The sequence below is a fragment of the Podarcis muralis genome, chromosome 10, assembly GCF_964188315.1.
Source record: "Podarcis muralis chromosome 10, rPodMur119.hap1.1, whole genome shotgun sequence".
NCBI classification, from domain to species: domain Eukaryota; kingdom Metazoa; phylum Chordata; class Lepidosauria; order Squamata; family Lacertidae; genus Podarcis; species Podarcis muralis.
In genome coordinates this window covers 53,580,199-53,596,180 of record NC_135664.1, presented here as the reverse complement: position 1 = coordinate 53,596,180, position 15,982 = coordinate 53,580,199, and the positions used below count along the sequence as shown (strand labels likewise).

The following is a 15,982-nucleotide window of genomic DNA, read 5'->3' as shown; positions in this document are numbered from 1 at the left end:
TCACATGATATCATATCCTAGGCATCAAAATGTGAACACATATCGCCCCCCTCCCAATTTAATCCAGGTTTACGCTTTTTAGGGGAAACTTGATAAATTAAAACTGTTGCCAATGAAGCAAGAAGTATTTCTGTCACTGTGTTGATTGACTTTCAAGCCACAAACTCTCTAGAATGACCCTTTGCGATATCAGAATGACCCATCTGTAATATTAACCCCTTTCTAGAAGCACCCTTCATTTCTAGGGAATTTATCAGTAAATGCAAAGCACCTATACAACACATAGACTGTCATTTCATACCCCACAATTACCAAAGTATTGATGTCCTGAGCCACTTAAGGCTTTATTGATTAAAACTGGAACTCGGAATTGGGCGCAGAAATGAATTGGTAGCCAATGCAGTTGTGCCAGGATTGGTGTAATGCTTTCAGATCATCTTGCCCCAGTCTGACGCAGCTGCATTTTCCAAACTGTCTTCAAAAGCAGCCCCACATACAAAGCATTGCAGTAATGATGATGTACTTCAGCTCCCAAACTTTCCCTCTGAGCAGGGAATCAAGCAGATTCACCAGCGTCAGAATAGCAAGTTTTAGTCAGATGACTGAGAATCAAATAGTGTGGAGACACACTCAAAGAAATTCAGGTGAGACAGGGAGTGGGTTCTTCAATATATGCTTATGTCACATGAGTGAAATATATGACATTTGTGTGTACCACACACAAAATCAGATGCAGTGCTACAAAAAGGCCACATTGTGGAGCTAGTGTCTTTCCTTCGTACATCACAGCAACTTGAGAAATTGATGGATGGAATGTTTGCTGCTTACAAAAGCAATGGTTGTGTCTTCTTGCTTCTGGTTCCCAGGCATTCACTGAAAAAGATACACAGAGAAAATATAGCAACTGTGTTCTCAAACAAGGTTTTGTTTGGATTAGCTTCTTCTTTTAAAACCAGCATTGTGAATACTGCTTTCCTGTCATGCAAAGTTCCCTCACCCATTAAGCTTTAACACAGCCCAGCAACTGATGGGGTCAACTAATACTATTTATTTACTTACTTTTATACACATTGTGAAATCCAAAGCAGCACACATTCCCAGATGGTCTCCCATTCAGGTAGTGAGAAAACCCAGATCTGCTTAGCTGCTACAGCTAAGTGATATCCAGGGACCATTAGCTAATAGGCAGTTGTTCACAGGCATATGGAATATGTTGTTTAGTCGTGTCCGACTCTTCATGACCCCATGGACCAGAGCACGCCAGACACTCCTGTCTTCATATGGAATATACCTTGAGGCATATCCAGCTATTATTATCAATTGTCTCCAACCTTTTCATACCTGAGCCTTTGGCCAAAACATGTAGTTGGCGACCCACTTCTTAATGTTTTCATTTTATTTATGTATTAAATCTGTACACTGCTCTTCATGAGAGCCAGTGTGGTATAGTGGTTAAGAGCGGTAGACTCGTAATCTGGTGAACCGGGTTTGCGTCTCCGCTCCTCCACATGCAGCTGCTGGGTGACCTTGGGCTCGTCACACTTCTCTGAAGTCTCTCAGCCCCACTCACCTCACAGAGTGTTTGTTGTGGGGGAGGAAGGGAAAGGAGATTGTTAGCCGCTTTGAGACTCCTTCGGGTAGTGATAAAGCGTGATATCAAATCCAAACACCTCTTCTTCTTCTTCTTCATCATCATCATCATCAGATTCCAGGGCAGTTCACAACAGAAAAATACAAAATGAGAATACAACTGCTCTCTACTGTTTTTTTAATTTTTCAAGCAGACTTGGACCACACAGCCCTACAGACAGAAGGCTCCTTCAAACAAAGAACTGTTCTGTAAAGTAGGACACATTACCACCCTAAAGGGCCTTTTCAGTGGTGGCTCCTTGACTGTGGAATGTTCTCCCAGGGATGCTTGCCTTAATGTCATTTTAGCTCCAGCTATAGTCTTTTTATTAATTCTTGTAGGCTTTCAAATCCTCTGGATGTTGCCTTTATGCTGCTTTGTGTTTTTAAAATTCATTTGACTGCTTTTATTCTGCTTTTTTAAAAATCTTGGGGCATTTGAATGTTCTTGGTTTGATTCATTTTATGGTGATTTAAACCCTGAGATGCTAACAATGTATAAACAAAACAAATGCTTTTGTGAGCTAGCTCTGTGTTGCAGGTAAATAAGCATAGTAAAGCTACTTTTAAAAATGATAATAATGGTGGGACACATGACCAGAGTGAGACTAACAACCAGTGCTTTTTTCTGGGGAGACGCAGGGGTACACATACCCCTAAACATTTTGTGAATCTTTGTCCTTTTGTCCATTTACTGTATTCCCCCCCCCCCCAATTTGAACTATAAAATGGTGGGGGTTTTTTTGAGTCAAAATGAGAGTACTCCTAAACATTTTTTTGAAGAAAAAAAAGCACCTCTAATAACGGAACCTAAATTCCGTTAATTTCAGTAGATTCCATTAATTTCAGTAGAAATTATAAAGGTATGAAATTACACCTGAAGTTTACAATCCTATGCACAACGGGTTTCTGAGTAAACATGCATTCTGTAAGGCTGCTTTGTCCTCTTGGTGTAACAAATGTATATCAGGACTGGGGAGCCTGTGACCTTCCAGGTGTTTTGGGACCTCAATTCCTATCAGCTCCAGCCAGCTGCCAGAGAAGATGGGTGCTGTGGTCCTCAACAACATCTGGAAGGCCACCTTTGATGTGCATTTTAGGGGAATATGCCCCGCTCATGACTTCCTTGTGGATTTATGTGCATTTTAGATGAGCATCCTCTTTGCTTGGAGCAAAATATAATATTAAATGTGGCACTTCAACCAAGTGCAAAACAGGTGGGACATTTTTTAAAAAATTGATGGATGATTAATCCAGATATGCTTGGCTAGGTGTATTTTTGGGGTGGCGGTGGATAGGAAATGAACAAAAGAAATGATGCTCTCAGCATCTTTGAAGAAAAGTAAAGCATTTTTAAAATAAAAAAAATGGTATGTTCAGATCTGTTCCTCGTTGTTGCGGTTTTCAATTGTTCCCTTCTCAATGGGACTTCCCAACAGAGGGCACTGCCTTGGGTTATATGGTGCCACGGAAGCATTTGCCAGAGAAGTACTGCTGAGTAGGAATTATCCTTGAAAAAGGCTACCTTGTGGCATTGGGGAGATGTACCTATATGATGTGTGTGCATGAACATGCATTGTGTGTGCTGCAGACATCCCGTCCATGTGCTGATGCAGCCCCTCCAAGTTCCTTCTGGAACTTGACACTTGCACTAATATAATAAAATGGGAGAGTGTGGTCAATGTGAAACTAGGACCAGCTCTACCATTAGGTAGAATGAGGTGAATGCCTCAGGCAGCAAATTCTGGGGGCACCCAATATATAAACTATCAAATAACGTATGCTCCCTGTTTAGGTCACAAGAAATAGAATAATTAGAAGGCAACATTACATTACAGGAACAAAACAAATAAACGGCTGCATAAAACTTTTTTAACCAGCAGAGAAAATTGGGGGGGGGGGGGAGAGAGTTTAGCACCAGAACTATACAATCAGTTATATATTATACAAGAGTCCAGACACAAAATGCCCCACCTCCCTCAATGGCTACCAAATACAGTGGTACCTCGGGTTACATACGCTTCAGGTTACAGACGCTTCAGGTTACAGACTCCGCTAACCCAGAAATAGTACCTCGGGTTAAGAACTTTGCTTCAGGATGAGAACAGAAATTGTGCTCTGGCGGTGCGGTAGCAGCAGGAGACCCCATTAGGTAAAGTGGTGCTTCAGGTTAAGAACAGTTTCAGGTTAAGAACGGACCTCCGGAACGAATTAAGTACGTAACCAGAGGTACCACTGTAGTCATATCAGTAGGCCTTCTGTTTCTTCAGCCATTGCAAGGCTTTCAAAACACTGTCCATAATCCGGCCAAAGATGAGCCATTTTAATCTCCATTGATTTCCAAAGACAGCTTAAACATGAGTTTCATTGGGTGTAGAATTCAACAAGAATTAAAAGCACTTCATTTGGTCTTAAGCATGCTTCTTACACTAGACAGAACCAGCTTGTTAAGTTCGGTTGAACAACTTACAAAGGAGAATGGCAGATTGATAGGAAATTTACTGCTCAGTCAGCTTTGGTTCCAAATCCCATGCCGAGTCATCATGCCTCACATTTTCAAAACTCCTTCCGTTTAACTATTTTTGGTGCTTGAAGTATGTGGCTCACACAGGCCTAGACTTTGAGGGTGGGAAACAGGAAAAAGCATTCTCTATCTCTTTTGCCTATTAGGGTTTCCACAATAAAACAGGACCTTCTCTTATTCCCCCTCCCTTCTCTCTGTTCTCTTCCCCCCAACACCCCTTTTAGTTATAGATTTCTCATTTCTGATGTTCAGCTGTTCGGTACATGGCTAAGTGCTCAAGTTCACATGCTCAAATAAAGACGTGTGCTTCTCAGAACAGCTTGCTCAACTGCTCTGAGAAGCGCCTTTGACCCTGTTCCTGCCTGGGCCGCCTGGCACCACCGCTCTTCCATGCTCTCTTGCCGGCCGTTCATCATACTGGAGTTGCCATTGCCGCAAACTACAGAGCATGACAACAGTCTTACATTTATATGTATATAGGAAGATATGTGTTTGTGTGTACATATAGACACACACACATATCTGCAAGCATACACAGGGATACAGAAAAAATGACAAGGGATACATTCTCTCTTCTACATTATTTTAATTTTATTTCATTGCCCACTCTTTACCTTAAGGTCCCAGGGCATTGCAGGGAATTGGACTAGATGACCCTCCAAGTCCCTTCCAGTTCTACAACTCCATGAATTTAAAACACATTAAAAAAGTTTAAAAGAAATTGAAGTCACAAGAAATATATATATCTCAAGTGTCCAAGGCTTAAAGAGGTGCACCTTCAAGCATTCACAGAAAACTGTATAGTGAAGGTGCCAGATGAAGCTGTGTGTGGAGGGAATTCCGCAGCTGGGGAGCTGCCACAGATAATGCTTTCTCCTGGGCCAGTACCACCCAGAACTTCTCAGGTTGGTGGAACTACCAACTGTTAAAGCTGTCCTCTTTCGCATTTAGCCCTCTAATTCAAAAGCTCTCTCTCGCTTTGCAGTTGGTTGGTTGGTTGGTTGGTTGGTTGGTTGGTTGTAAGCAAGGGGGCAGGAATAGGGGGTTGGTTGAGGGCAGACAGAGCTTGGCGGGGCAATGCCCCAGTTGTCCTAATGAACCAGCCTCTACTGCCTAAATCCTCTTCCATTTCAGAGCCAGTGTGGTGTAGTGGTTAAGAGCGGTAGATTCGTAATCTGGGGAACTGGGTTCGCGTCTCCACTCCTCCACATGCATCTGCTGGGTGACCTTTGGCTAGTCACACTTCTCTGAAGTCTCTCAGCCCCACTCACCTCACAGAGTGTTTGTTGTGGGGGAGGAAGGGAAAGGAGAATGTTAGCCGCTTTGAGACTCCTTCGGGTAGTGATAAAGCGGGATATCAAATCCAAACTCTTCTTCTCTTCAAAGCATTGATTCCATTTCTTTCCAACAGAATAGCTAACCTCGGGTCCACCTTCATGCTTGCCCTAGCATTAAGAAACTTCCTTCTTCTTTCTGCCTTTCCCCTTTGTTCATGAAAAGGTGGCAAAAACGCTTTTTTTAAAGCTAAGGCTGAAGTGTGCCGCATCTTTTGTTTTAAAGAGAAATCCCCAATTACAGAACTTCCCCAAAATGGGTTATTTAAACGCAGCCCCTATGTGGAGTTAATTTTCTCCTATGTTGCCTATAAGGCAGTTCCTGGGCACTTCGAGTCAGCGCCGTTTCCTAGGTAAGTGTTTCCAGAATAAGTGCTGAAAGATTTTAGCTCTTTTATCGCCTACTGTCACTTGGCTCCCATTCAAAAGTACTGCTGTTGAGTGAGGACATCCAAGGGTGGGAAGGGTGCGATGTGTGTGGCAAGCAGCCAGAATGTGGTTGGGTGGGCCAAGATAACTTGGGGATAGCTCAGCTGGTAGAGCATGAAACTCTTAAGCTCAGGGTTGTGAGTTCAAGCCTCACGTTGGGCAAAAGATTCCTGCATTGCAGGGGGTTGTACAAAATGATCCTTGTGGTCTCTTCCAACTCTACAATTCTATGATTCTATTATTCTAAGTGGCGGCTATGAGCAGCAGCACCTCTGCTGTTATTATTTTCTTAATGCCAAGAAAGGGGTCCCATGGCAGCAAGGATGGGTGGAAGTTGGGCATATGCTCCAGTGCACCCTACAGGGCTGTGTGGACACCAGCAGCTGCCCACATATAACGGATGCCCAGGATGATGAACGGCAACTCAAGACCCTCCAAGTGTCCCTATTTTCTTGGGACGTCCCTCATTTAGAGAAGCTGTCCTGATTTCTGATTTGATCCCAGAATGTCCCACTTTTCCTTAAAGGTAAAGGAACCCCTGACCATTAGGTCCAGTCGTGACTGACTCTGGCTCATCTCGCTTTACTGGCCGAGGGAGCCGGCGTACAGCTTCCGGGTCATGTGGCCAGCATGACTAAGCCGCTTCTGAACCAGAGCAGCGCACAGAAACGCCATTTACCTTCCCACGTCCCTCCACTTTTCCTTAGGATATCCCTATTTTCATTGGAGAAATGTTGGAGGGTATGGAGTTATCCAACCCCCAAGCTATCTGAAGGCAATCCTGTATAAGGAATAGGTTTTTTTGTTAATGTTTAATGTTTTATTATGTTTTTATATATGTTGGAAGCCTCCCAGAGTGGCTGGGGCAACCCAGTAAGATGTGTGGGGTATAAATAGCAAAATTATCATTATGGAATGGGACGTCCCTATTTTCATCAGATTAATATTGAAGGGTATGCAACTCTTCTTCTGAACCACCAGCTCTCTGAAAAAGTAATGCCTTTCTAAAGCCAGTGACTTCAGCTGATTGCAATGTGACCAGGTGTGAAGTGGGACAGGGGCTCCTGTGCCCTAAAGGTTTGCTTTTAAGCAACAATCACCTTTAACAACAGCTTGATCTGCGGATATTAGCTACAAGCCTTACAAAGCTTCACTTGCTCATTCCTGTTCATAAAATCACTAATAAAGGCACAGGAGGAGGCTGGCACATTTCTTTTACCTTTTTGATTGACAGTCAGCGAGAAAAGAATTTTGACAAATGATCAGCTTGTTGTCCAGCAAGAAGAACAACAGTTTTTGGCAAATTCACCACCCCATGCACTGAGCAGAAGCCAAGGCTTCCTTTGTATCTAGTCCAGGGCTGTCTCTGTGACACAGCTGGATGTGTCACAACCTGTTTTTAAATACCCCAGTGTTTTCATTTTTTTACTGTGCGTGGCAAATTGCAGAGTCACAATAATTGTGGCTAGTGAAATCTAAATTCACCAGTAATTTTAAACTTCCTTCCTTCCTTTCTTTTTGTCTTTCCATTGTCTTTTGGGTGTGATTATGTACACTCCAGTAAAACATCATTATTTGTTTTATTTTAAAAAATGTATATTCCTCCCATCAGTAGAGATGAGCAAATATGTGAATTTTGGTTTCTCTCAGTTTCTTATTTTTCCACTCTTAAATTCAGTTCGCCACATTTCTACAACAGCTTTTTTAAAAAACCAATTAAGTCTTCATGAAAATTTGTAAGCTTTTTTGTGTGTATTTCTCCTTGTAAACACATTTGTATATGCATTTTTGCCTAATATTTACATTTTTGCAAAATAGTTTTCTCTAATATAATTCAGGAAATCCATAAAGCATTTACATAGTTCACTGATATCATACTTGCAATGAAGTAGGATTAGTTTTTCAATAAAGAATAAAACTCTCATTTTGAGTTTATATCACTTTAACAGTCATGGTTCCCCCCCAAAGAATCCTGGGAACTGTAGCATGTTAAGAGTACTGGAAATTGTTAGGAGACACTTAGCACTCTCACAGAACTACAATTCCCAGAGCTTTCTGGGAAGAGGAACTAAAAAGCAGTTTAAGTCTGTGCCGTAAATAAATGGGGAAAAGTGCATAAGTAAATAAACTAAATTGGTAATAGGGGTGGAATCTGCCATCAATTATGGAAGAGAAATTATACCTCAATGTCATTTTGAATTTTGAACAGTAACTCCAGCTCTAAATAAAGCTGTTTTGCTTTCACACAGGCTTGAAGATCTGATACTTGCTTTTTAAAAAAAGAAATGGTAAGTTTGCAAGCCATTGGTTCCTTTCTTTGAGAAAAGCTTTCCAATTTTTCCAAGGAATTCTTTATGAAGTCACTTTAATTGCTGTCAATGCTTAGTCATTCTTCAGCTGGAGATCTGCCAGATGCAGAACAGTGTACGCTTACGAAAATTACCGAAATGTGGTGAAGATATAAACTTTGTCCGCCACTCTGTAGTTTAATAGGCTGTCGGCTGGCTTCATGATTTTTCTCGCATTGTGATTTTTGCCAGCGCCTGCTCTTGTGATTCATTGCCTCCTGAAGGAGGCAGGGGAAAGATGAGCTGGCAGAGTTAACGGGGGCTGCAGGAATCAAGAGAAGTATTGGCTGGCTTCATGGTTTCACCCACATTGTGAGTTTTGCATAACACACATAGACTCATCATGATTCGCGATATATTACCAGGTCAAAAATTATGAAAGCATTGTCACGATATGGACTTCAACCCGGTTTTGTATGACATATCAATATACCGCCCAGCCCTAATCAAATCTTCTCTCGGAAACTCATCACAGTGAATGCAACGGTTGCATGTCTCTAGATAGCTGTGCCTGGTGAACTGCAAATTATCCTGCCAATTTCTCTCCTAATTTGGGCAGCAGCCTTTTAGTCATTCTGTAAAATGCCTCTCCCCCCCCACCCCAATTTCAGAGCAAGTCTGGCAACTCCCAAATAGATATTTTGGAAATATATATATATAATGAAGTGGTGTATACAAAACTGCATCTTGCACATTTTCAGTTATATGTTTGTCACAGAGCTTTACAGACCAAGACTTGCTGGGACAAGCCCTTGAAGATGCCTTGGAGGTGTTGCAGAAACATTCCTATGGCGACTGTAATTATGCGCCAGGTAAAAAAGCAATACTAGTTATATTCCAGCTTTGTTTTGTTTTATTTGTTACATCTTTATCCTGCTGTTCTTCTCAAATGAGCCCAGAGTCCCAGGTTCTGATTATGTGTAAGTTCCAATTATTTCCGAATGTCAGAATATACATGAAAAAGATGCACTGTCTGTTTCCCCACCTGTCCCCCAAATCTGATGTGTTCAGCATAAAAAAATTACGGTAAATTACATTATGGACAAAGAATCCAGCAAACAATTGCAGGAGTATAATGTGTTTTAAATCTAATTATTTGTAGTTTCATTTCCACACACATCCTGGCTGTTCCTTGAAAGACCTCAGGATGGCATACTTATTCCTTCCCATTTTAATCTGCACAACAGCTCTGTGAGATTTGTTTGGCTGGGGGATTATGGTTGGTGCAGCACCATCTTCTATTCAGCTTTGTGGCTGAGTGAAAATCTGAACCTAGGCCTTCCTAGTCCAATACAGTAAGGCATACCCATCAACTGCCCTGGAAAAACTGTGACATCCCATTTCCCCCCATGAGAGTATGGTGGCCATTTTGGGTGCCTCGCTCTTGCGTGATTTTGGGCCAAGATCTTAACCCAGGAAAAAAAAAAGATCAGGCACTTTACACCCCAAAAATGTTATTTCTGGGTCCATGATCTTGCATGGGTCATGCAACTTGTATGGGGTATTGGACTTGGAAAATGGTGTCCTGGATTTGGGCTGCGTTGTGTAAAATGAGACACATCTCAGAGTGAGCTCTCCAGTAGAGTAGAGTTTTGGACAGCCCTATTCAGGCATTATCCTCCATGTGGAGATTATTTTCTTTTATACTCTTAGTTTTAAACTGTTTGTGTTCTCTGCTTAGCATTTTATTGCTTTTAGTTGCAATTTAGCATTTAACTGTAAGCCTCCCAGCATATTGCTATTGGACAGCAAATAAATATTGTAAATGAATAAATGAATGCCCTGGAGCTTATTCTTTACCTCTTATTACACTTATTTACACTTACACTTATTTACACATCTTTTTTTACCTCTCGCTGACATATTCTGTTTATTTTCCCCAAGAAGACTTTAAAAACTGTCTGACTTACCATCACCATTCTCTCCAAGCAAATCCAAGTTACCTATCAGATAAACCAATATATAGCTGGAGTGAAGCACCGACTTTACTAGTAAGTAAAACTCAGTATTTAAGTGCAGGGGGGTGGCGGAGAAATGAAAAATGCATTCTATTCTATTGCATTCTTGACATCAGAGCTGGGAAGCCTGTTTCAGCCCAAGGGCCATATATTCCTTCTGGGGGCCACATGCTTATAGCGAGTGGGGCCAGAGGTAACAAGCAATGCCTATGCCCCACCTTTGTTCAGTAGGCTATATTCTGGTCACACAAAATCAGAAGTTTCTACATGTACACAACCCACATCTCTCTATCCAGGCAAGCAAGAGGCATCGTCAGAGTTCAAGGATGCTTTCCAGTTGAGCAAAAGCAGGAGGAGAGTGCAGAACAGGACCACTGATGTGTGGTGTTATGTATTGAAGTTCTCACCCTGGCCACCAGGGGGTATTGTGTATATAGTTTTCACTCAGGTCCACGTCAGTTAATTTAGGCAGGAAACCCTGGGCTGTTGTTGTTACAGTGTTGACAGCTGGCTGCCTATAGAAGCAGGCTGGCTGAGCTGTGTTCAGTTCAGTTCAGTTCCAGCTTACTTATAAAGAACTACAGTGGTACCTCGGGTTAAGTGCTTAATTTGTTCCGCAGGTCCGTTCTTAACCTGAAACTGTTCTTAACCTGAAGCACCACTTTAGCTAATGGGGCCTCCTGCTGCCGCCGCGCCGCCGGAGCACGATTTCTGTTCTCATCCTGAAGCAAAGTTCTTAACCTGAGGCACCATTTCTGGGTTAGCAGAGTCTGTAACCTGAAGCGTATGTAACCCAAGGTACCACTGTACTTGGAGAAATCTCTGTGTCATCTGCTTTGTCAACCCACTACTTAATAGGTGGGACCCAGGGAGGATGTGTGGCTTTGAGAGAGTCTCAAGTCTCATCCCTGACTAGTTTCCCCTGCCCTGCTCCTACCACCTTCACTTTAGCATAAAACTCTGAGGTGGAGAAGTCTTTGCATGTAGACCTCTACGTGTGTAGACTTCCCTAGAGCCTGGGGCCCTGCATGATCAGGGTTTCAGAGCTTTCGGAAAGCTGCATGCATAGAAGTCTATGTGTGAAGTCCTCCTCACCTCAGAGTCACAGCATGGGCATAGCCAGGATTCTTGTTAGGGGGGCAGACCTTTTGCTGGGGTGGGGGGTAGAACCTCAGTTTGCTATGTATTTTTATTGATTTAGGGGGGGTAGCTGCCCTTCCCTGCCCCCCCTCAGCTACTCCCATGACAGATAGCCACTGTGGGATTAGCCAAAGCCCTTCATCATCAGAGGCAAGGTCAAAAGCATAGCTTCACAGACCTTTGCTCTTTCACTTGAAGAAAGCTTGGGTCACTGTGGAATTCTAGAGAGCAGATAAATAACTTCACTCCGTTTCATGTCTCCTCACACTATTATTGTCCATTTCTTTCAGAATACAGAGGCAGATTTTTATCTGGGTGCAGCTGAGTACCATACTCTGCAGACTGTTCCAGAAAATCCAGAGATGTATGTCATACCTTTGCAGCAAAAAGGCAGGAAAGGTTTGTGAACATTCTGGCAATTACACGTGTGCATTCTGGATCAGGGTTCATCAACTTTTGGAGCGAGTGGCCACATCTGGCATTTGGACTAAACACCATGGGCACCGGGGGATGCAGGTGGCGCTGTGGGTAAAACCTCAGCGCCTAGGACTTGCCGATCGTATGGTCGGCGGTTCAAATCCCTGCGGCGGGGTGCGCTCCCGTTGCTCGGTCCCAGCGCCTGCCAACCTAGCAGTTTGAAAGCACCCTTGGGTGCAAGTAGATAAATAGGGACCGCTTACTAGCGGGAAGGTAAACGGCGTTTTCGTGTGCGGCTCTGGCTCGCCAGAGTAGCTTCGTCACGCTGGCCACGTGACCCGGAAGTGTCTGCGGACAGCGCTGGCTCCCGGCCTCTAGAGTGAGATGGGCGCACAACCCCGGAGTCTGGCAAGACTGGCCCGTACGGGCAGGGGTACCTTTACCTTTTTACCTTGGGCACCAGTCACAAAATGGCAGCTGTGGGAGCATGACATAACACAAAATGGCTGCCATGGGGATGTGGCATAACATAAAATGGTTGCTGAAGAGGCATGGCATTATGTCTGCCACATCTAAATGGGTATCTAAAATAGCAGAAAGAGAGCTTCCCAAAATTATATGGGCATGCCCCATCAATTTTATGGGCGGTGGAAGGCACTTATATCAGCTACCGCTGTGCTCACTCACACAGATAAGCTATTTTCACCTCTCCTCTGTTCAGAATGGAAAGGAAAGGTAGGTGTCAAATCCTGATATCCAATGAGATCTGGGGTCAGGGGTATTTTACAATTTGGCCATCGTGAGGAGAATTTAGACCACTCAATGGACCACTGTGAACAAGTCGTTCTGCACTTCGCTGACAAAATCACTTGGATCCATTCTGACTTGGATGCTATAGTTGATACAGATCTGGTGGATGTAACTGGCCTCTGCTTGTCCAGTGTTAATGGATACTTTTCAATTTGTACAGCCCAAGAATGCTAGATCCTTGTCCTTCCTGGCTCATCAAAAGGGCCAGTGGGGGACGGGCTAAGTGGATGACGGGAGCGGTCAGTGCCTTCTTCCAGCAAGGCATGGTTCTAGCATGCCTGAAGGAGGCAGTTATAAGACCTCTATTGAAAAAGCCTCCCTTGAATCCCACCATGTTGGATCAGCCAGTCTCCAATATCCCATTTTGGGGCAAGGTATTGGACCTGTTTAATTATTATTATTTTTTTAAACTTCCTGATAGGCAGGAAGAAGCTACGCCTGTTTGAATATCTTCACGAATCTCTCCATAATCCAGACCTGGCAAACTGCATCCAGTGGTTAGATAAGCCCAATGGCGTCTTCCAGTTTGTTTCCAAACACAAGGAGAAATTGGCAGAACTGTGGGGGGAACGCAAGGGAAACCGGAAGATCATGACCTACCAGAAAATGGCCAGAGCTCTGAGGAATTACGGAAGAACAGGAGAAATAATCAAAATCCGAAGGAAACTGACCTATCAGTTTGGTGCCATAGCTTTGCAAAGGCTTTCTCTGGCTTGCTTTCCTGGGAAAGAGGGAGATTTTGATCTCTATCATCAAGGTGATCAAAAGTGCCACTATGCAGACAGCTGGCTTTCTTATCATTATTACATGTATAACAAGGATCATGAACTACAGCAGCTTTATAGCAATACAAATCCATTCTGTTATGAGTCTTAAAGAAACTTTGAAGGACAGCAACTCTTCTCCAGCGTATATTCCCCCAGCCCCTTGAGATATCACATTATGCATCTGCACGTTTTTTCTTTTCTTTTTTATGCTCCCTAAACTATTAACTCACTAGAAACCTGAAAACATATGCAAGCTTTCAGATTCACGTAAACCATTCTTCAGTCTTAGCTGGGATGGTCGTAGGAGATGTTTAAGGCTATACTCCACATGTGCCTGAGAGTAAGTCCCACAGAAACTTGGCAAGGCTTGCCAAGACATATATACACAGACATATACACAATTGTTCTGCAAAGCTCCTAAAAGAAGGAGAAAGGGGAGATCAATAACACAGGGAACAGACTATTGTAAGAACATCTAAATTATAACAGTATTGATTTAGAGGATCTATTTATTTCAACAGATCTTTCCTCCAATTAACTGCACCCTCTTAAGCATGTTTACTCAGAAGTAAAGTCCACTGAACTGTATCCCCAGTAAGTGTGTACAGGTCTGTTGCCTTAATGGTAGAGTTTAATGGTATATTATAATCACAAACCCAAATATTAAGATCTCTGAGCATCCTAGTGCATATAACACATCAAGAATTACTGTGGCTTGTGTGTCTACAATGGTTTATGCATTTAATTTGCTTCTTACTGTATGTATCTCATTAAATATCACTTTATCTAACAGGCATTATTATATGGGAGCTTTTTGTTATTAATATTCAGCAACAGCCAGCATGTACTAAAATCCTCATAGGCACAAGTGGGTCATTAACTATTACAGTTCAAAAATCTTCAGAAATGTTGCTTGCATGGAAGTAATAATAATTAGCCCCTCCAAATAATTATGGTTTATTTTATACATATTCACATCTCAAGCCTTCAATACAGAAACGTCCTAAAATACTCTCCTGTCCCCCTTTTGCACTTGAAATAAATAGATCCAAGGGCAGGCCTTTGATCCTTGCTGCAAATCCTTCCTCCCCTACTGAAATCCCTTTGCCCTGCTCCTGCAGAAACCTAAGACAGCGCCTCTGATCTAAAGGCTTGTTTAAATATTTTAGTGGTAGTCTAAACTCAGTCATCACAAGTTATGATCATTTAGAGGGACTTGAGGCTAGCAAATGATGATTGGCACCAAATTAGAAAGAGGATTTGCAAGTAAAGTAATATCACACTGTATATGGGTGAAATTACTGTGTGTTGCTATCAGATGACTCCCACAGTAACTTGTGAGAGATGTAGCAACCAGATTCATAGCATAATACAGTCTGTCTCAAGAGGTTTAGGTTTTTTAAAGTCTCTAGTATTATGCCACATGAGAAGCTAGCAAGCACAGTAATTAGAAAACAGGCAGCTGAACTCACACCAAACTTTCCTCAAGTTTGTTCTTAGTGTACCCATGAAACCCATTTAAAGACGTATCTAACTTCCCATATCAGCGATCACTGAATTTAAACATAAGCAAGCATTATGAAAGATTTCCCCACTCCACACTAAATCAACTGAAATCTATAATAGGTATCCTATACCTCTGCTTTGATTGCAGTACTGCAACAAAAGTTTTCACACATAAGGTGTAAATCAACTGTGCACTTCTTTTGTGCAATTTACACCATTAAGCTGCTCAATGTACATTTCCCATTTATTTATTGTATGATTATTCCACCCTTGCTCAAAGGTTCTTACGTGGTTCTTCTTTTTCTGTTGCCCTCACTACAACCTTGTAGAGTAGATTAGCATGCACAACGCTGATTGGCCCAAGGTTACCCACTGAGCTTCATGGCTGTGTCGGCATTTGAACCTGGGTGCTTCTTGGACTTGCTGATGGGAAGGTTGGCAGTTCGAATCCCCTTGACAGAGTGAGCTCCCATTGCTCTGTCCCAGCTCCTGCCAACCTAGCAGTTCAAAAGCATACCAGTGCAAACAAATAGGTACTGTACTGCTGTGGCAGGAAGGTAAACAGCGTTTCCATGCGCTCTGGTTTCCGTCACGGTGTTCTGTTGCGCCAGAAGCGGTTTAGTTATGCTGGCCACATGACCCAGAAAGTTGTCTGTGGACAAACGCCAGCTCCCTCGGCCTGAAAGCAAGGTGAGCGCAGCAACACCATAGTTGCCTTTGACTGGACTTAACTGTCCAGGTGCATGGGTAGGCACACTAAGGCCTGGGGGCTGGATCTGGCCCAATAGCCTTCTAAATCTGGCCCGCAGACGGTCCGGGAATCAGCTTGTTTTACATGAGTAGAATGTGTCCTTTTATATAAAATGCATCTCTGGGTTATTTGTGGGGCATAGGAATTCTTTCTCCCCCTCAAAAAAAATATAGTCCAGCCCCCCACAAGCTCGGAGGGACAGTGGACCAGCCCGCTGCTGAAAAGGTTTGCTGACCCCCTGGTCCAGGGGTCCTTTACCCCCCTTTTTTAAAACCCCCTGGGCCAAGCCCAACCCTCTAACCAACACGAGAGCAGACAAGCCCTTGTTTACATTGCAAAACTAGCAAGTCAGAAAAATAGCACTTTAAA

At 43.0% G+C, this 15,982-nt stretch overlaps 1 protein-coding gene across 1 annotated transcript; it reads left to right on the top strand.

Moving 5' to 3' along the window:
* Window positions 1–5,788: 5,788 nt before the first annotated feature.
* SPIC (Spi-C transcription factor) lies at window positions 5,789–13,721 on the top strand. The gene is made up of 5 exons (XM_077935602.1): window positions 5,789–5,840; window positions 8,966–9,076; window positions 10,149–10,255; window positions 11,653–11,761; window positions 13,011–13,721. Exons 1-5 carry the CDS (start codon window positions 5,789–5,791, stop codon window positions 13,463–13,465), a joined length of 834 nt encoding a protein of 277 aa, XP_077791728.1. The 3' UTR covers window positions 13,466–13,721.
* The last annotated feature ends 2,261 nt before the right edge of the window (window positions 13,722–15,982 follow it).

Bases quoted from the DNA above. Each gene is read 5' to 3' on its own strand.
- SPIC (XM_077935602.1), top strand. From the start codon at position 5,789: ATGTTGCCTATAAGGCAGTTCCTGGGCACTTCGAGTCAGCGCCGTTTC. The intron at 9,077-10,148 runs GTAAAAAAGCAA...ATTTTCCCCAAG, and splicing joins CGACTGTAATTATGCGCCAG to AAGACTTTAAAAACTGTCTG. The intron at 10,256-11,652 runs GTAAGTAAAACT...CATTTCTTTCAG, and splicing joins GTGAAGCACCGACTTTACTA to AATACAGAGGCAGATTTTTA.